Genomic DNA, 19,295 nt, shown 5'->3' on the forward strand with positions numbered 1-19,295 from the left:
ATCTCGCGTCGTGCCGCGAAGAAGCATCCAAGATCCTCCTACGAGCAACGAATATAGAGTGAAGAAGAGGAGGGCAATTTTGCTCGTTTGATAGGAGTAATGACTCACCTGTCCTTCTCTCTAGCACCAGCTTCACTGGTCCGACTGCATGAAGCTCTAACATGCCTGGTCAAATTCAACGAGAGCGTTGCCCTCGAGGCCGAATATGACTTGGTACGCGCTATGGCTCCTACATAGAAAATGAAAACATTGAATAGCTGACATTTTGATTGTATAATTAAAGCTTCGTTTAAGCGTTCTCAACTCTACCAAAACAGCGTATTCAGCATTCGTGCTCGAAGCGGACAGTTTCTTCGAGAACTACTCGTTCAGTCCAAACAGAGACATCTCGTCTGCATCCAGCAGTAATAGACGCCCAGATAGGTTTTGTTGTCAGATATATCTCAAGGTGAGAATCAATTATCGGGGCAGCTACTTCCTGTACAGACATTAACAAGAAATAGGCACTCCTCTCAGTCTTCAAAGGAAGGACTAGCGAAAAGGACAAAGACACGGCCGTTGAGCGATGCGAGGTCGAGATACGCGAAGACGCGCAGCAGACGGAATGCAGGCTCGTTATTCGAATGATTTGTGGACTTGGTATGACATCCAATCTATCATGTATTATGTTGGCGAACTAACCAGCGTATAGGCGTTATCAAATCGTACAAGCTTACTTATGAACCTATCCATGTCCAACATGCGATCTTTGACAGATCAAGAACAGCAAATAAATGGACTATCGAGCCTAAGTTTCTGAGAGAGATCGCGGACCATTTCAGTCCGTCGGCAGAGCAATTAGACATCCACCCCGAGGGAGATAAGGCCATCTTTACAAGTTTCACCACGAAGATTGCAGAGGGCAAAGGTAGCAGATCACAAGCAATATCTATGTTCTATACTGACGGCTTTCAGAAATCCTCAAACAACCCGTCCACACCTCCGTCGCCATCGACAAAAAGGACTTCGAAGATTTCCTCGCAGAAGAAAACCTCCACATCGCCATCAGCATCAAAGACTTCAAAGCAGCCATCACCCACGCCGAAACCACAAACGCACTCCTCACAGCCCGCTACACACGTCCATGCCGCCCCCTGCAACTAGCCTACGAGTTCGAAGGCGTCAAAACGGAGTTCACGCTGATGACGAGAGGCGAGGCAAGCGGTGATGACGACATTCCGAATTCTTCGCGAAGTACTGCTCGTCAATCATTAGCAAGACAGTCGCAACCAACGGCACAGGTTAATGCGAATCGACCTGGCAGTCGGGCCCCGGAGAACAGACGGACGGACATGCCTCCGCCTCTTCCTCCTGCGGCTGCGGCCCCGCGCAGCCGGCCTATCCGTCCACTGACGGGGACACCTTCTGCTTCGAGGGAAACAAATAACAGGAATACGGAAAACGAGCGGCCTACAGTAGCGTCGATGGAATTCGATAGCCTGTTCGTTCCCGCAGATGATGATAGACAGTGGGATGTACCCAATGATGAAGAAGAAGCGGAAGATATGCTCGGATGGGATGCAACAGCGGATCAGGTTAGTGCAAGCAGACATTGTCGAGGGGTATGGCTAATAGTTGAACCCTGTAGGAGACGTTTAGCGCGAGCCTCGGGCGGTTGCAAGATAACGAGTCTCATACCTTGCGCAGAGATGAGCCAGTTGAGCAGGAGCAGGATGATATGGGAATTCCACCCACGCAGCGCATGTCCCAGCTCCATGGTCTCGGTCTCTTCGATTGAGAATCTCTTCGATTGAGAATCTCTTATGCTCCAACCAACCATCAAACGACGGATCACGATGTGACAACCCAACTAGTAGCACATCCCGCCCCGATACCAACAACATCGCGCCCATGCCCGATCTCAGACACCTCGATCCTATTATACCTCCCCTTAACATTTCCTTGAGCATCGACCTCAGTACCACAATTCCCATGCTCACCCCATCCAAACGCCACGACCGTCCCGTCATCAAGAAGGACAAGCGTATGCTCACTGCCCACAGCCAACATCTTCGAACTGAGTAAATCCGCCGGGGGAAGTTGGCCGCGGTCATTCCGGCCCCAAGCCGTGATAGATGGATCAGAATCACGTTGGCGTTGATGATGTACATAGACTGCATGCCAACCGGCAGAGATACCAGTATATGCCAGAAGCACACGAGCACCATCATTAGAAATGGAACCAGGCCGTTCAGAAAGAATTCCCCACTTATCATCACTCGATCCCAGAACCACGTACTCCCCTTTCTCTTTATCACCCGAAACAACCGTAAACTCTCGTCCACAGGTAACAGCCGTCGCGTAGAATGGCACATCTGCAATCTTAACAGGCGACCATGCTATCTTTCCTGCCTTTGCACCTTCCCCGAGTTGTCCCTTCCTCGCACCGCCCCAGCCGTATACCTCGCCGTTTGACAAGACGGCGACTGTATGACCCATGCCACTGGTGATTGAAACCACTCGTGTCCCGGGGGGAGAAAAATCTGGGATTCTGGTTGGTGTGAGAGATTGTGTTTTGGAAGATCCAAGCCCAAGTTCGCCTTTTGTCCCTGTTCCAAGCACGAGAGTCACATCGCCATCTTCAGACCGCACGACTAGGAAGCTCCCCTCCCATGTTGCAGAAACATCCTTGAACGTGTCATACACCTTCCCATCCTCTGTGGTGAGAAAAACCCGTCTGAACCGCAGTAACGGCTCATCCTCTTTTCCCTGTTGTTGCTGTCGCCCACACCTCCCATCCACATTAGACCCCACAGCATAAACCGCTCCATTCCCGAAAAGCACGAGAGTGTGATTTCCACCCGTTGCGATGCGGATGATATCGCTCTGCGTAGTAGGGTCTGGGTCTTCGTAGAATAGACATCTTGTAGATGTCGATACGTCCTCTACATGGCCCAGAGCTAGTTGCCCACAGCTGTTGGAGCCGAATGCGAAGAGGGGCATGTTCTTTGCTCTGTATATATGTTATGGAAAGGAAAATTCAAGGCCCAAAGTCTTGGATCGATGACAACAATCAATAGCACCACAAGGCGAATTCCCTCGTTCGGATAGAGCATCTCGTAAACATCAAACCCCACCGCCCTCACCGCCTTCACTTGCACATTGAAACGGATAAACCAATGTAGCGGTTAAAACTCCGTATCGGGGAAGTCGGGGGAGTCGATTATCCGGACTGCACGAGGCTGTAGGCGACGAATTTAATTACACTAAGGAGGATAACATTGATCTCTATAGACACAAAGGTGATAGAATGAGTGCTTGGCTATCTAAACCGAGTGTGTGTGTGTCCGTATATGAGGGGTCTGTCGGCCTCGGTAATCGGACCAACTATTAATCCACCTTGACTTTCATCACACATAAAACCTCCGCTCCGCTCCGTGCACACGGCAGAATCCCAGCGGAGTCACCTGACCTTTTTCTCCTCTGGAAAGGGTGGGCGGAAAGTGTCGATTGTGCAGAATCTGGAGTAGATGTCGTGCAGGTCCGGAAATAGTAATAGCTACCAAGTTCGGCCGAGTAGTAACCAAAATTCCGGGTTGCAACGACGTCACTTCGTAGGATATGCAGTAGCATGTATGTATTCATAGACCGGACGTCCATGCCGGTTGTACGGAAGATAAGGAATCATGAATAAGTTGAGTTACCAGAATCTGAGATATCCAGTGAGATTGAATCATTTCAGTTACATTGACCTCTAGTGATGGTTCTACACGCAACCGCCCAAACGCCCGATGATTTCAAATTCATCCACTTCATGACACAAACAGGCATATTTTCCTAATGCAGCACAATGCAAGGCATGAATTGAAAACCAGTTTTCAAGGTTGCACATTTTCACATTTGGGTATGTCCAGTTAAGAAAAAAAAAAGAGAAAAAGAAAAGCATAAACATGAAGAGAAAAAGACGAAGCACCTGCTCCACATCATTATCCAAGTATGTAAAGAGAACAACAACAGACTCTATTCACAGCTTCGGGGTATAGTAAAAAAATAAAACAACGAAAGATAGAAACGACGAAACCTATCACTTTTCTTCATACGAGTCCACCGAGTCACCTTCCTGGGCGGCCGGAGGAAGGGCAAAGTTATCGGCCTTATTCGGACCGGTCTTTTCCATCGGGCGGAACATGGGGCTTGTCCGGTGGAAGTAGGAGTGAACATGACCTTCAAAGAGAGTGTCATCGGTATCCACTGGGAACTCTTCGCCGGGGGTCTTTTCGGAAACTTTGCGGGCCATCGCGGCTTCCCACTCCGCACGGTATTCCTCGACCTTCTGCTTGTAATCCTCTTCGGCATCGTAGTACTTGCCAACGCCGCGCAGGCGTTCCCAGAGAGACAGATGCTTGGAGTGAACGGCGGGGCCATGGTACTCATGCTCACGGCCGGCGCGGAGGTAGTTCCAGCGACGCTCTTGCTCCTTCAAATCGAGACCGGTGGTGTCAGGCAGGAAAAGGAAAGTCAAGAGCATGCCACCCAGACCGAACCACGGAACCACATAGAACTTGGTCTGCGTATCGATGTAGCTGTACAGAACGGAAGCCAGGAGAGCACCAAGCTTTCCTGCGGCAGCGGACATACCGTGAGCAGTCGCACGGATCGGGGTGGGGAACACCTCGGCAGCAACGAGGAAAGTGACGGAGTTGGGACCGAACTGGTTAAAGAAGGAACTCAGGAAGTACATGGTCTGGAATTCCTTGACGTGCTCCACGGAGGTGTAGTATTTGTAGTGAAAAGCCGGGACGATGAAAAGGATGAAACACATCAGGAAACCGACCATCTGCATCCACTTGCGACCATAGAGCTTGTTGTCAATAAGGAAAGAGGCCAAGTAGTAGCCGGCCAGCGAGACACCGACGTTGCACAAGTTCCACAACCAGGTGGGCATAATCGAGTCGGATCCGGGGCTGATAACGCTAATGAATTCAGATTGGAACAACTTGTTGCCGTAGAAGAAGACATCGTTGGCAAACCACGCGCCCGCGGTGGCGACAATGCGGAAACCGAAGTACTTGAATGTCAGGGCAAGAGATTGACGGTCATAGCCCGTAACAGAAGAGTTCTTCTTGGCCGCTGCCAACTGCTTGCTAGCCGCCTTCATGTGGTAGGCACGGTGGTAAACCAGCCAGAGCGTGCCGACAGCGGGAATGGCGAACGACACACGGTAAGTCCACTGAGCGGCGACAGCCGAATACGGAGGATTACCGGAACCGTGGTGGAAGCAAAGGAGCAAAATGATGAGGATGACCTGGTTGAAGAATTGACCCCAACCCTGCATCAAGAATGCGCTGGTGACTTTACGTCCACGGTGCAGACGGTCTTCCTTAGTCGAGATCTTCCCGGAACCAACGGCATTTTCCATACCGCTGGTGGCAGTCATGGGATATTCACCACCAACACCAATACCATAGAAGAACAAAGACCAGGCATAGCAGATCACCCAGCCGTTGAGAGTGACACCCCAGGCGGCCGTAAGCATTAGCAAACCGATAAACATGATGGCCGCATCTTGAATGAGACCCCAGCGACGGCCCAGCCTAATTCAGGTTAGAACAATTACGCGACAAAGGCCAAAAAAAAAAAAAAAAAAAAAAACGTACCAGTCACCCAGAAAGCCCACCAGAATCTGACCAACAATGATACCAATGATTTCCAGGTACTCCACGGCGTTGGTCCATTGCTCATTGCAAACCTCGTGGGTATCCCAACAGTTACTGAACACATGCTGGAAGAGAGGCTTGATGTTTCCGATCGAGAACAGCACGTAGCTGTAAAAGCAAGGGACATTAGTATTTTGAGTTCAGATCACCCGAGGAATGCGTCTTTTCTTTCACCCCGGATTCTGCAAAATAAGGAAAGCTTACCCTTCTAGACCAAGACCAGCACCGGGGAGAACCATATTCCGGAAATAATACGACATTGGCGACAATGGGTCGTTCTTGAACATCTGCCAGATGTCGCTAAATTCGCGCTTGGACTCTTTCGCATCGTAGGAGCCCACAAAGCGGATCTTCTTCAGCAACGGCAGGTCGGCCCAGTAGGTACCTTCGGGAGTGTAACAGTCATCGGGACGAATTAAGGCGTCAAAAGCACCCTTCTCGTTGATATCCATGTCCTCTAGGGGCTGATGGGTCCCCGACATGTCGGGGCCATGAGGCGCACGAAGACCAAAGTCCGTCATCCTGAGACTAATTCTGTTGTAGAACCGTTGTTTCGTAGCCGTAGTACCGTCGTGTGCGTAGGTGTATGCGGTTGGATCTCTTCTCTCACAAGGCGATCAGCGAACCAGCCAAGATGCGCTGGCGGTCTTGAGTAACCTGTCAAAAAAAGAGCAGGAGACACGAGGGAGGACGACGGGATGGGAGGACAAGCAGACGAGGATAAAGGGAGGAAGGCTAATGGCTAAGGATGCAAGCCAAGTCGGACGAGGAGGAATTCCAAGAGTTGACAAGAAAAGATATCCGGCTAGTATTATATATTGGCGAGGGAAGACGAGGGAAGAAAATAAAATCTAGCACCTACCGGGACGAGACTCCAGACACATGACCGAATGGCACGTTCTGATAAGCCAGAGGGAAAAAGCGCGGGTCCACGGGACGGCGGGCTCGGAGGAGGCGACGCTGTCAGTGGGTATGTCTATTACTATGGAGCGCAGGTGGCGGGTCAAGGCCCCATCGGACTAGTTCACCAGAGTTTAACCGCCAAGATGCGGAAGGGCAAAAAGTAAAATTTTATATTTACTTTTAAATTTGCTTTTTATATGTCATACATATATGCTTTTATATATATACTCCATATGGCATACTTTTTGCATTGAAGATGTCCTACGTGAACGGTTAAAGTGATGGCTCTTTCCCAGTGGAAGACCCAGTATGTACTCCGTAAGAGACCCATCATTATCGTCTAGTACGGACTAGTTGAAGACCGAGTGCGGAAAGTGAGCGGAGTCCAGAGGGAAGGGTCGACAGATCATGCACCATCCTGACCAATCATTGGGGGCACGTGGTGGCAGAATCTGCTGCAAGATCACCGCTTTCTGGAAATCGTTTTGGTGGAGCGAGCCAATCAACGGTGTCGTTTTACTTACGGTATTGTAACTAACTAGTTAGTTAGTTAGTCAGTGTATTGCTTAGTTAACTATTCTGTCCAACATGGAGAGTACTCTGTACATAATTCTCCGTATCTACAGTATCCTGTTTAATGCAGAACACTCAGGCTATCGTGGCATTGCTAGGCAAAGACATATCTCGCATACAACCTGATTCAGTCAATGTCATAGAAGAGCCGATCATACATGCTCTCTTTCTTCGCTGTCACCGCCAAGAAGGTTATCAATCACGCTACACTCGCATTGTCCTTCTGATCCTACAGAGGGCCTGGGATGACATGGTTAATGCTACTCGTGGCCGACTTGCAATAACAATACCCAAACAGGAACAACCCTAACTCAGGTTCCCTGCATATGCTTATCTTGGCATCAAATCTCTCGACCAGTCAGTGGCCGTGCTGCCAGCACGTTGCTGCTCTGCCTCCTCCCTACCGTTTCGGTCACCACCGTCCATCTATCAACCTTTCGCTACTCCCGTATTCCATGCTGTCGTCGTTTTGACGGAAAACCCCGATCATATTATGATATACATGCTCTCGTTTGGCTATTCCCGTTTGTGTCAGGATTGTCATCCCCGTCACTTTAAGTTTATCGTGAAACATCTCCTATGGTTTTGCTAGTGGCCACCATCTGTCATAGTGGTAGTAGAGCCGAGTCTACAGAGTACTTCATCCCCCTCCTATTCCTACTGGTAAGCAATTAGAGTGCGACGCCTCGTGCTGCGTATGTACTCCTCCGAGTCTAATGCACTCGTAGCTTTTCCCTCCGTGCTTGCATCCCGGTCAGGCAGGCATAATGCTAATAATAATACCGCAATCCATCTCCGTCCTTTGTTCTCCATTTTCCATGTGGAGTACGCTATACGGAGAAACAATGCTATATAATTCTGGAAGATGGAGATGTAATGTCCCTGGCTCAAAACGCGTGTGCTGGCCAAGTCACGTTGCATACCGCCATCCTGTGATTGATCTTCCTGCAGGACAGATCTATCTTTCTGTCAGTCCACCTGTCTCTCGTCGAGATTACCTCGTTCTTGGAATTGATTGATGAGCTTGTCTAGGCCATAGCTCGGATGGCATGACAATGGATGACAATGTCCGTTTCTAAACTCCGTGAAGCTGTCGGGCATTTGGACTCGTGGTTGAATTCTCCTTCACCGGGCCATGACACTCAGATCTCAAATGACAACTTCCATCCCTATCCTCCTGCGTTTACATTCGTGTTGTAATTCTCCTTGCTCATTGGTCTTTATGATAATTGGTATCATGATGCCTTGGCTGATCCAGTGACGCCCCATACGCTAAACGGCTATCGGAATTATCATTTTATTGTTATTTTTTATTTTACTTTGGATTTTCATAAGTCATATCCGGTGAACCCGGCAATCAGATCAGGATAAGATTGTATTCGGCCAGCGTCGGCAACAGAACTGGGATCAAGCCAACACCGCAATCCCACCCATTGTTTGGAATACCCTGACTTGCAACTTGGCAGGCATCAAATGTGACCAAGAAAACATTGCGAAACGCAAAAAGATGATCAATCTCAGTGGGATATACATCCATCACTGCCAACCGCCAAGCCAATAGTGCCAAGCCTATAGTGCCAAGCCCTACTTACGAGTCCTTCACGACGAAGAAGCAGTCAACAACCAGCATCATGAATCAGGCTACAATGCTGATATTTTGTTTTTTCCTTCCAGAAGAGCCAGGAACAAAGCCTATTCGACCTCTGTGCCAAGCACAACAGTCCAACTCGCAATCGGGCAGCAGAAGCGGAGGATCGACATAGATCGACGGTGGCAGTGAAACTCCCTTACAGTGGTACAGCGCATGTACATACTACACGTTGATTTTGGTTTTTCCGCCATACGCGGAAGGAGAGCACGCGCTCTCCTTCCTTGATCGGTTGGTAGATAAAGCAGAGATCGGTAGGCATTCGTTTTTTGATCTTGGGTTTCATCATCCCGCATGGCGACGTCTGGATACTATTTATGGATATTTTGGGGATATCAACGACCTTGGCAGGTAGGTACCGAGGAAAGATGCGCTGTGAGGGATTTCTAATTAGTCTTGCTGATGCATGTGGTACTCTGTAATCTTCGGGTTGTACGAATGATATCACCCGGCTGATATTCCAAGATAAAATCGAGTAGGGGATTTAGATTTGAACTCATCTGCCTAGAATTATGCATTTCTTTGTTCTTGTTTCTCGGTCTGACCTTGCTTAACAACCTAACAACCAAGAAAATATTCGGTTGTAACATTGTGGACCTCAGGGTGTACATATATATTTGCGGAGTACGGACAACCACCGTCGGAAATGCCAAGGGTAAGATGATAACTCGCTCTTCATCTCTACTTATCGAATGGGCTCAATCAACAGTGGATGTGAATAGTATCATCTGATTGAGGCCCAAGGATGCATAGAATCGACGTGTACACAAGCGGTAGACACGAGTAGGTAGTTGAATCTATCCGCTAAATTTCGTGCACGAACTGATTGCTGACGTCTATCAACAGGCATGGAACAGAGCAGGTTTCACATTTCGTCTCGAGAAAAAAACGTAATATTTGACCGATACTTGCTGCTATTCTGCAATTCAATCACTGGACATCGGCGTTCGATGAAGCGGAATCGTCACTCCAGGCGATCCCCAGAAAAACGGTACCCTGCGCTTCCCACCGTTGATTTCGCGCGCCTGGGCGTTTTTGCGTAATTCTCTTTCCCGAGCTCGTACGTTTCTGCTCCGCTTTCGACTCCTGCGTTTTTGTCTCCTCTTTTCCAAGGCCTCTTGGTCGAAACCGAACAGTCGTTTGAACCAATCCATTGCAAGGAAAATAGTTATTTTAGTTCACCACTTTTTTGGTTTAATGATGTTAGGATCGGAGATGATCTTGTATGGTCGAAAGAGGTTGGGAGACTTACCGCACGCGGTTATAAAGCGAAGAATGCGAAATATCATCTCCGTTGGCGGTTGGCGCCATTGTTTATGATGCGGGGGCGCCGAGAGACAAATGTCCTAGATTTATCTCGGTAACCCGCCGACGGTCTTAGCATCACCAACACCCATCCGAATGCCCCCATCTGGTTGAATTCATGAAGTGCCGTTGATAAGATCGCTAAGGTGGTCTGATAAGAAACATACCAAAGTCGGCGGCCGACATTCCTTCCTCTGGCGGGGAACAACACCATCGGAATGGAATGTTTTCGGCATCCCCTCTACCAAGTGATGACCAGTAGGAAAGTGAAAATGCACTGGAAATAAATTCCGTATTATATGAAGGATTGGGTTCGAACACTTGCATGAGCACCACGTGCGGTTTGGTTGTACATAGTACTCTACAGAGTATAGACCTGCGTTTCAAAGGCCGACCTCGCGAAGGAATGAAACACAAGATTTCTACCCACGTACTACTAGTATGTGGCCATCATTCTGGTCGTTAGAGTAGAGCCAGAAATAGAACCAGAGAGAGCTTTTATGTACGGGAGATGTCTCTGAGGTATCCAAATATCCAAATATCCATCTACCCATCTATCCATCTGTCTGTTACGGGATTATGCTTAGCACAGCGGTATACAACGAATATAACGCACCATCCAGAATGCCTAATTGGCTCAGGCTACTTCCAACGATAGGGGCGTTTATCGCTTTTATCCTTAGTTTACTATGTCTTTTTTCGGGAACCAGGATGAATTTCCTTACGGGGAATGATATCTTTACGGTGAGTCTCATCTGGCCTATACTGAGCATGTACGTACCTGCTAATAGCTCAGCTTTATACACCTATCGGCAATGGCACCGGTCTCCAAGACTTCTATTCGATTTTTCCCATGTCCTACTGTGGGGGATTTCTAGGGAACGGGATGAATATGAGCGGTTGCTCGGGCTACGATGTCCTCTTCACGTTCAACGCGACGCAGATATTACTAGAAGATTCGGGGAACAGCACGTCCCTGGAAAGGTTCGGATGGCCGACTGCCATCGGCGATGACTTCGAAGCGTTTTCGGCAACGACGCAGAGCATGGGGGTGTTTTATTGTATCGCAGCAGGCATTGCGGCGGTTGCGGTATTAATCCGATTCGGGCTGCTGATTACCCAACGGACCAAACAGATGATATTCGAACTCCCGATATTATTCGTGAGTATCCTTGATAATTGCGAGATATAATATTGCGCTGATAAACGTCTAGCTTGGCTTCGTCAGTCTCAGCGTTGCCTCGGTTATCGCAACCGTGATTGCGCTCCAATTCGTCAATCTGGTCAACTCGCATGGCCGCGAGTCCCGAATCACCGCAGAATATGGTCAACAGTTTCTGGGTATGACTTGGGCAGCTACGGGACTGTTGCTTGCTGGAAGCGTCGCGAATCTTGCCTTTGTACTGATGGATCGACGGCCGGGTGCTGGATACGTTCCGCCTATTGAGCACGACGAACACGACGAGCCGGACGAGACGCACGGGCCGAAGGGAATGGAAGATTAGTGAGTCGGAATATATTGGAACGAAAGAGGTAAAGAAACTTGCAATACTTCAAAGTGGCTGTTGGGAGAACATTCGATGAGGCGAAAATCATCTACCGGATTCTATGGAGTGGGGCCGTCGGGTGATGTTACCGTGGAGTCTCGCTTGTTGAAAGTGCAGGAAGTACAGCTTCACATCTACTATGAGAGTAAGAACGAGGTTTAATGTGTACGGACATATAGAAATAATGATATAGGTACCAAATTCAACTGATTGCATGTATGAACTGCCATGATTGGACTGCGTCGGACTTGGATGCTACAGAGTAATAAGCCGAATGCAACCTCATTTGGGGGACTGTGCTCTTTAACATTTAGTGAATATAGTGACAAGTTCCTGGCATTCACTCTGTCAGCAAATAAGCCGTGGATGTCATTTCCGGCATAGTGAAATCATCTATCCCACCTGCCCCTCTTGTCCCTCTTTCCCTGGAATCCCGTGACTGCATCACCTCCTCTCTTCTCTTCTCTTCTCTCCCTTCCTTCATCCGGTTTCTTCTCTTCTATTCTCCTCTTTTCCCTCCTTATCTTTTCATCCCATCTTCTCTCAGTTCATCTCGCATATAAATACTTCCATCATCTCCATCTCAGGTACCACAGTCTGTTCTGTTTCTCATCAGTTCTCTCATCGCTAATCGTCTTCTCATAGCTTCCCTGACTACCTCTCCTACTCCTCTCATCTCTACTGTCCTTTTATAGCACAAGACATCATGGGAAAGAAGGCCATCCAGTTTGGTGGTGGTAACATCGGCCGTGGCTTCGTGGCTGCCTTCCTCCACGATGCTGGTTACGAGGTTGTCGTCATCGATGTCATGGACAATGTCATCAACTCTCTTCAGAAATCTTCCTCCTACCAGGTCACGGAGGTTAGTGAGCAGGGTGAGGACACCAAGACCGTCTCCAACTACCGTGCCATCAACTCCAAAACCCACGAGAGTGATGTCGTCAAGGAGGTCGCGACTGCAGACGTCGTCACCTGTGCCGTTGGCCCCAACGTGCTCAAGTTCATCGCTCCCGTCATCGCCAAGGGTATTGACGCTCGTACTGAGTCCAAGCCCGTGGCCGTGATTGCTTGTGAGAACGCTATTGGTGCCACCGACACTCTGCACGGCTACATCAAGGAGCACACCGACGACTCTCGCGTCAAGTCTCTCGGCGAGCGTGCCCAGTTTGCCAACTCCGCCATTGACCGTATCGTCCCCAACCAACCGGCCGACAGTGGTCTCAACGTCCGTATCGAGAAGTTCTACGAATGGGTCGTCGAGAAGGGCCCCTTTGGCTCCGTTGGCCACCCCGATATCTCCGCCATTCACTGGGTCGACAACCTTGAGCCCTACATCGAACGCAAGCTCTACACCGTCAACACGGGTCACGCAACCACTGCCTACTACGGCTACCAGAGCGGTAAGAAGATGATTGCCGACTCCCTGGCCGACGAGAAGATCCGTGGCATCGTCCACAACGTTCTCGCGGAAACGGCTGCTCTCATCGTCGACAAGCACGGCATCTCTGAACAGGAGCAGAAGAAGTACGTTGACACCATCGTTGGTCGTATCTCCAACCCGTACCTTGAGGACCAGGTCGAGCGTGTGGGTCGTGCACCCGTTCGCAAGCTGTCTCGCAAGGAGCGTTTCATCGGACCTGCTGCCCAGCTGGCGGAACGTGGCAAGAAGTTCGATGCCTTGTTGGGCTCCATCGAAATGGCTCTCCGCTTCCAGAACGTTGAGGGAGACGATGAGAGTGTTCAGCTGGCCAAGACTCTCAAAGAGAACTCTGCCGCAGATGCCACTAGCAAGCTTACCGGACTTGACAAGGATCATCCTCTGTATGCGCCTGTCCTCAAGCTGGTGGAGAAGGTGCAGCAAGACTCCAAGTAGGGCTTTTCACCAACATCATACCCCTTACGATAATTTGTCTTTTTTTTCCGTCAACCCTTCCTAACATGGGAAGGGCTTCGAATCGACCACGAATTTGACCGTAACGACCACGTTTTACGCATCTACCGGTCCGCAGGACGGAACGGAGGTCAATCGCATGGGATATGGCGAACATGGTATGGCGCGATGGATTTTTTTTACGATTGTACTCTTGGTGCAGCGCACTAGCCTACGATAATTTATGTCTTAATGAGTTATATCTTCCAGTGTCTCTGTAGGCCAAAGTCCGTATTTGTTCCACGTAAACTAGTACTCACTGTCCCGGAGCGTAGCAAGATACCATGCAACTAACTGCCTGGGCGCTGCAATAGGTAGTTACTTAGAATGAACAAAATAACAAATGATCGAGTCAAAATACAATTCATTCCACAATTCATTGAGATTATAATAACTTGAATCCAACGCCCAACACCTTTCCAATCAATTGGATATCAAATGAAGAAAGATAGCAAACTATGCCTTGTTGATCCACCCACTGTGCACCATAAAATCATATACCCGACTTGTTTTAGTCGTATCAATCTAACCAGTCAGCATGTGCAAATATAAAAGAGAAGGAACCGATTCAATCACTCACCTTACAAGCAGCCTTCGCATCTTTCCTCTTCAACCCCCCGCCCTGCTTCATCGCCTCCTTCAACAAGGTCTCCTTAACAACAAGGTACGGCTTCGGTTGAATATGCAGTACGTTGCATACTTCTACCTCTTCCTTGCTTAGGAGGTGGAGGTCTGGCGCGCCTTCGGTTTCGAGTTTCCATGGTACCACGCCTGTTAGGGGCTGGATGACGAATCTGGCTTTCGGGGGTTGTTGAGGTTGTTGTTGTTGTCCTTGTTGTTGGGATTGGGTTTGGGCTTGAGACTGGGACTGGGGCGTGCCTGTGTCGGCGGCGAAGGCGCGGTCGAAGTCGTTCAGGGGTTCGTTTGCTGATTGTTGTTGTTGCTGTTGCTGGTCTGGTTGTGATTGTTGTTTGTTTGGGGTTTGGGGAGGAGCAGCGGCTTTCTGGAGTCGAAGGGGTAGTTCTGGTGTTGTGAGTGCGCTAGCTGCGGTGGGATGTTCGGGTTGCTGGGTCTGTTTTGTTGGACGGGTGGCGAAGCGATCGAAGGAGCCCAGGGGCATGAGGCGCTGTAACCGGTGCTGTTTTTCTGTTTCGTATTTCTCGCCGTTTTTGAGGTCCGTTATGCCCATTTGGCGCCATTCTTGGAGTTGGGAGATGGCGAGGCGGAGGTTGTGTTCGTATTCGAGGCCCTTGTTTAGTTCTTCGAAGTCGTCGTGGTTCATCATTCGCGCGAAAGGTTTGGCTTTGTTGAGGAGATCGCGTTCTTCTTTTGTGCGTTTCTTTTCTAGGGCGGTGTTTTTGCGGTATTCGAGGATGTTGTGCTCGAAAAGGATCTTTTTGCGCTCTGTTCGCGCTGTGAGGCGCGAGTTGTAGATGTCGACCACGGTCATCTTGAGTTCCATTTCTGCATCGTTCTCGCCGTTTGGCAGGATGCCTGCCCCGGGTTCGAAGGACATGTGCTGCACCGCTTCTTCCGCCTCGTTGAGGAACTCCGTCTCGAACTCCAGTCGCCCAGGCATGTATCCCTGTACCTCATGGCAGGCCGGTACACTTGCAGTAGGCTTCTGCTTAGGTGTTGTAGGCGGCGCCGACTTGCTATTTTCCTTGCGCTCCTCGATTCGTCGCTTCTTGCGCGCCTGGAACTCTTCTTTCGAGATGGAGTCGGGCAGGGTCGTGTCATCTGGATCCGCATTCGCCGGTAACGGGAAGTGCGGACTGTCCACATAGTTGTTGATGTAGTGATCTCGCACTTCATCCTTGGTGCGAAAGCCTCCAATGTGGTCCGCGATATCTGCCCAGGAGCCCAGACCGTAAATCTCCGCGCCTTCTAGCAGGAGCAATTCCTCGTCTGCGCCCCATTCCTCGTCGAAAATTGGAACGGAGTTCTGTTCGATGACTTGGTAGGGATGCGTGCTCGGGTCATGATTCTTGGACTTTTCACCTGCCGCGAAGCAGGGAACGCAGAGGTCGTATTCGGGACAGGCGGGGTGTGCGCATGAGATGCGAACCTGTTTTCCACTTTAATCAGCCAAGTTCTTCAACATCAGTAAAACGGGAGTCCTACTGTAGAAGTCACATCCACCGTACAAATATCACAATGGTACTTGGTGCCAGCCTCGGTACCGCGCGAGGCGGTCTTCTTCCGTATTACGCCCATCGATCGTTGATCCCTTTCATCCTCCACAGATTCCGAATCCGTTTCGAACCAAGCCCTCCAGCAATGAGCGAGGGCTTCCAGCGACTATCCGAACGAACGTAGGTAGTGGTAGTAATCGCGCGATTGTATCAACGGGGTGAGGTTGTCGTGCAAGGGGATTCGGCGGTTCAAGTGGAGATAGACGCGCGGGGAGTGAACGGGCCCCAATGAGGACTAATCGGGACGTCACGTAGAGACAAGCGATCGCGAAGTTCTAGCGGCAAGGAGAGAATCGGAATGGAGGTCACTGGCGCAGTTTCGGTGTCTGCGACGACGGAGGTTGTTCTTTTCTCCTTCTGGACGCATCCATTATTGGCCTGGGGCGGTGGCGGTGCTGGGCTGTGTGTATATATGCCTTAGGCACAAAGGCAGAAACGGTACCTGAACCAATCAGCAGTGGCGATGGTCCCCTCCTATTCCTCACTCTCTCATTTCTGGTGGTTCCCCTCTTCGCTTTCTCCAGAGTCTCTTTTTGGCTGTTGGAGAGCCTCCATTCTTCGTCATATTTTTTGTTCTTCTTCTCATCTCTTTTTCATCGTTGTTCGGATTTCATTTCTCTCCTTTCTTCGTTGTCTCTCGTTGGGCTCTCATATTCCCGTATCTCAGCCCAGCATCCCCTGATCTACAACCAACGAAAACATCCACTATTACTGGGGCTCGATCTCTTCTGCCTGCGACTCCTGGAATTCACTGTCACTACTATTAGTGCTGGACCCTGTCGTTTGGTCCCTCGTCCCTCTCAGCCCTCCTCCGTCTACGTATTTTGCATCGTTTATTTGTTTTGCTCTGGTTGCTTGACGACTCAATAAAACCCTTTGATTCCTCTCTCCTTCTCCCTCTCCCTCTCCTTATCCTTCTCTCTATTTTTCCTCCTTCATCTCCCTCCCTTCAATCCTCCTTGTGCACTTGTTGTGGCTGTGGTGAATCTTGCAGCCCTGTCATTGTGCCTGTCACTTTATTATTGCTTCTCTGCATCGCACGAGCTGTCTTAGTTTTATTCTCCTATTCTATCCTCAGACAGATCGACTTGCACTTTCTTACACTTCTCCATCGCTTAAACCGCCAAAATGTCGTGGAAACTCACCAAAAGTATGTTCAGTTGGTCTTCCCTCCCTCTCTACTCTTCTCGAATACTAATTGATTTCTTTCTTATCGACAGAGTTAAAGGAAACCCACCTTGCTCCTTTGACCAACACCTTTACCCGGTCTTCGTCCACATCTACCATCAAGGGCAATGAGCCAAATGAAGACACTGCGCAGACTCCGACCGTCACGACTCCTAACCCCGACGGAATCAGTACGATATACCCCTCTTTTCGTGATACAGTTTCGGTGTCACGATCAGTTGCTAACGTTTTCGATGCATTAAGGCGCCTCCGAGTCGCTCGTCTCCCCGCCTGTGGCCCCCGTGAAGCCCGGTATCCTCATCGTTACCCTCCACGAAGGCCAGGGTTTCTCTCTATCACCCCATTACCAACAGATTTTCAATCAACATTTCCAAAATAGCAATGGCTACGGCCGACCCAATTCCTCGTCATCTCATTCCGCGCAGGGACAGGCGGGTTCGTTTATCCGCCACTCTCGTCCGCAGTCAACCAGCGCAGGGATAAACGCCGCTCCAAGTATTCACGGTCGCTATTCCACCAAATACCTTCCTTACGCTCTCCTTGATTTCGAAAAGAACCAAGTTTTTGTTGACGCTGTTTCGGGATCGCCTGAAAACCCCCTCTGGGCCGGTGACAATACTGCTTTCAAATTCGATGTCTCCCGTAAGACCGAATTGACCGTTCAGTTTTATCTGCGGAACCCCGCGGCCCGCCAGGGTGCCGGTCGAAGCGAAGACATTTTTCTTGGTGCCGTCAAGGTGCATCCTCGTTTCGAGGAGGCCCAGCCCTACGTGGAGGACCCCAAACTGAGCAAGAAGGACAATCAGAAGGCGGCGGCCAACCATGCCAGTCAGGAGCGTGGTAGGGGTCAGCTTGGTGCTGAATGGCTGGATCTCCAGTTCGGTACCGGCTCGATCAAGGTTGGCGTCTCGTTCGTTGAGAACAAACAGCAGAGTTTGAAACTGGAGGATTTCGATTTGATGAAGGTCGTGGGTAAGGGCAGTTTTGGCAAGGTCATGCAGGTCATGTAGGTTGCCACCATATTTCCTCTTTTTGGCGAACTGATACTAACCAGCTATCGCCATATAGGAAGAAGGACACTGGTCGAATCTACGCCCTCAAGACCATTCGCAAAGCCCATATCATCTCCCGATCGGAAGTCACCCACACTCTTGCTGAAAGGTCTGTGCTTGCGCAGATCAACAACCCGTTCATTGTGCCCTTGAAATTCTCCTTCCAATCACCGGAGAAGTTGTACTTTGTTCTGGCATTCGTCAACGGTGGTGAGCTGTTCCATCATCTTCAACGAGAACAGCGTTTCGATATCAACCGCGCGCGTTTCTACACCGCAGAGCTGCTCTGTGCCCTAGAATGTTTGCACGGATTCAAGGTTATTTATCGTGACCTCAAGCCCGAGAACATCCTTCTTGACTACAGCGGACACATTGCTCTTTGCGATTTCGGTCTTTGCAAGTTGGACATGAAGGATGAGGATAGAACGAACAGTACGATCTCCCCTCCCTATGGCTTCATATCTTGCCCCTTACTAACTCTTCCAAAAACAGCCTTCTGCGGAACTCCCGAGTACCTTGCTCCGGAACTCCTCGTTGGTAACGGCTACACCAAGACGGTCGACTGGTGGACGCTGGGTGTCCTCCTCTACGAAATGTTGACTGGTCTGCCGCCCTTCTACGACGAAAACACAAATACGATGTACAGAAAGATCCTACAGGAGCCTCTCTCATTCCCTGGTCCTGAAGTGGTTCCTCCTGCTGCTCGGGATCTGCTCACTCGGCTTCTCGACCGCAATCCTCAGAACCGTCTGGGTGCAAATGGTGCTGCGGAGATCAAATCTCACCACTTCTTTGCCAACATCGACTGGCGCAAGCTGCTGCAGAGGAAGTACGAGCCAAGCTTCCGTCCCAATGTGGTATGTAGAACATGCATCTTCTCTCTGTCTGTCCACTCTGATAACTAACTTGTATAGGTTGATGCCCGTGATACCGCCAACTTTGACCGCGAGTTCACCCAAGAGGCCCCGCAAGACTCCTATGTCGATGGCCCCGTTCTTTCCCAGACTATGCAGCAACAATTTGAAGGCTGGTCTTACAACCGCCCGGTTGCCGGTCTCGGAGACGCCGGTGGCAGCGTCAAGGACCCGTCATTCGGAAGCATCCCAGAGTAAACAGATCGACAATACAGGGCAACTGGTCTGTTCTAGACCTTGCCCTTTCCCATTTTGAAGGAATTGTTTGAAACAATTCTTTGTACATTCTGCGTGATTGTTTCTCACATGGTGCATAGATATGACCATCTTTTTTCACTTCGAGT

The 19,295-nt window shown here is 49.8% G+C and overlaps 8 protein-coding genes across 8 annotated transcripts; 5 read left to right on the forward strand and 3 right to left on the reverse strand.

The window, feature by feature from the left end:
* Window positions 1–99: 99 nt before the first annotated feature.
* Window positions 100–1,777, forward strand: ASPGLDRAFT_37166 (putative DNA repair protein rad9; the record flags this gene model as incomplete). Its single annotated transcript, XM_022544785.1, has 6 exons — window positions 100–213; window positions 284–448; window positions 504–639; window positions 692–907; window positions 955–1,574; window positions 1,628–1,777. 6 exons carry the CDS (start codon window positions 100–102, stop codon window positions 1,775–1,777), a joined length of 1,401 nt encoding a protein of 466 aa, XP_022399122.1.
* Window positions 1,539–3,175, reverse strand: ASPGLDRAFT_539532 (RCC1 domain-containing protein). Its single transcript, XM_022548052.1, has 2 exons — window positions 1,735–3,175; window positions 1,539–1,621 (listed from the first exon to the last, which is right to left on the reverse strand). The coding sequence occupies exon 1, from the start codon at window positions 2,980–2,982 to the stop codon at window positions 1,831–1,833; it is 1,152 nt and encodes a 383-aa protein (XP_022399123.1). The 5' UTR covers window positions 2,983–3,175; the 3' UTR covers window positions 1,539–1,621; window positions 1,735–1,830.
* A 506-nt stretch (window positions 3,176–3,681) lies between these two features.
* On the reverse strand, window positions 3,682–6,610 carry ASPGLDRAFT_75613 (putative MFS phosphate transporter). The gene is made up of 3 exons (XM_022549806.1): window positions 5,901–6,610; window positions 5,637–5,804; window positions 3,682–5,573 (listed from the first exon to the last, which is right to left on the reverse strand). Exons 1-3 carry the CDS (start codon window positions 6,215–6,217, stop codon window positions 4,064–4,066), a joined length of 1,995 nt encoding a protein of 664 aa, XP_022399124.1. The 5' UTR covers window positions 6,218–6,610; the 3' UTR covers window positions 3,682–4,063.
* Window positions 6,611–9,348: 2,738 nt separating this feature from the next.
* On the forward strand, window positions 9,349–10,225 carry ASPGLDRAFT_541555 (uncharacterized protein). The gene is made up of 4 exons (XM_022548066.1): window positions 9,349–9,475; window positions 9,543–9,603; window positions 9,667–9,811; window positions 9,878–10,225. The coding sequence occupies exons 1-4, from the start codon at window positions 9,467–9,469 to the stop codon at window positions 10,182–10,184; spliced, it is 522 nt and encodes a 173-aa protein (XP_022399125.1). The 5' UTR covers window positions 9,349–9,466; the 3' UTR covers window positions 10,185–10,225.
* A 524-nt stretch (window positions 10,226–10,749) lies between these two features.
* Window positions 10,750–11,630, forward strand: ASPGLDRAFT_130209 (uncharacterized protein; the record flags this gene model as incomplete). Its single annotated transcript, XM_022540948.1, has 3 exons — window positions 10,750–10,869; window positions 10,922–11,287; window positions 11,340–11,630. The coding sequence occupies 3 exons, from the start codon at window positions 10,750–10,752 to the stop codon at window positions 11,628–11,630; spliced, it is 777 nt and encodes a 258-aa protein (XP_022399126.1).
* A 748-nt stretch (window positions 11,631–12,378) lies between these two features.
* On the forward strand, window positions 12,379–13,545 carry ASPGLDRAFT_27274 (mannitol-1-phosphate 5-dehydrogenase; the record flags this gene model as incomplete). Its single annotated transcript, XM_022543647.1, has 1 exon — window positions 12,379–13,545. One exon carries the CDS (start codon window positions 12,379–12,381, stop codon window positions 13,543–13,545), a length of 1,167 nt encoding a protein of 388 aa, XP_022399127.1.
* Window positions 13,546–14,058: 513 nt separating this feature from the next.
* adaB (chromatin-binding transcription regulator ADA2) lies at window positions 14,059–15,819 on the reverse strand (the record flags this gene model as incomplete). Its single annotated transcript, XM_022549203.1, has 3 exons — window positions 14,059–14,127; window positions 14,183–15,670; window positions 15,727–15,819. The coding sequence occupies 3 exons, from the start codon at window positions 15,817–15,819 to the stop codon at window positions 14,059–14,061; spliced, it is 1,650 nt and encodes a 549-aa protein (XP_022399128.1).
* Window positions 15,820–16,925: 1,106 nt separating this feature from the next.
* Window positions 16,926–19,149, forward strand: ASPGLDRAFT_130349 (serine/threonine-protein kinase; the record flags this gene model as incomplete). The annotated part of the gene is made up of 6 exons (XM_022540963.1): window positions 16,926–16,947; window positions 17,018–17,155; window positions 17,229–17,991; window positions 18,054–18,469; window positions 18,530–18,894; window positions 18,952–19,149. The coding sequence occupies 6 exons, from the start codon at window positions 16,926–16,928 to the stop codon at window positions 19,147–19,149; spliced, it is 1,902 nt and encodes a 633-aa protein (XP_022399129.1).
* Between the last annotated feature and the right edge of the window lie 146 nt (window positions 19,150–19,295).

The sequence above is a fragment of the Aspergillus glaucus genome (assembly GCF_001890805.1).
Source record: "Aspergillus glaucus CBS 516.65 unplaced genomic scaffold ASPGLscaffold_15, whole genome shotgun sequence".
Taxonomy (NCBI): Eukaryota; Fungi; Ascomycota; class Eurotiomycetes; order Eurotiales; family Aspergillaceae; genus Aspergillus; species Aspergillus glaucus.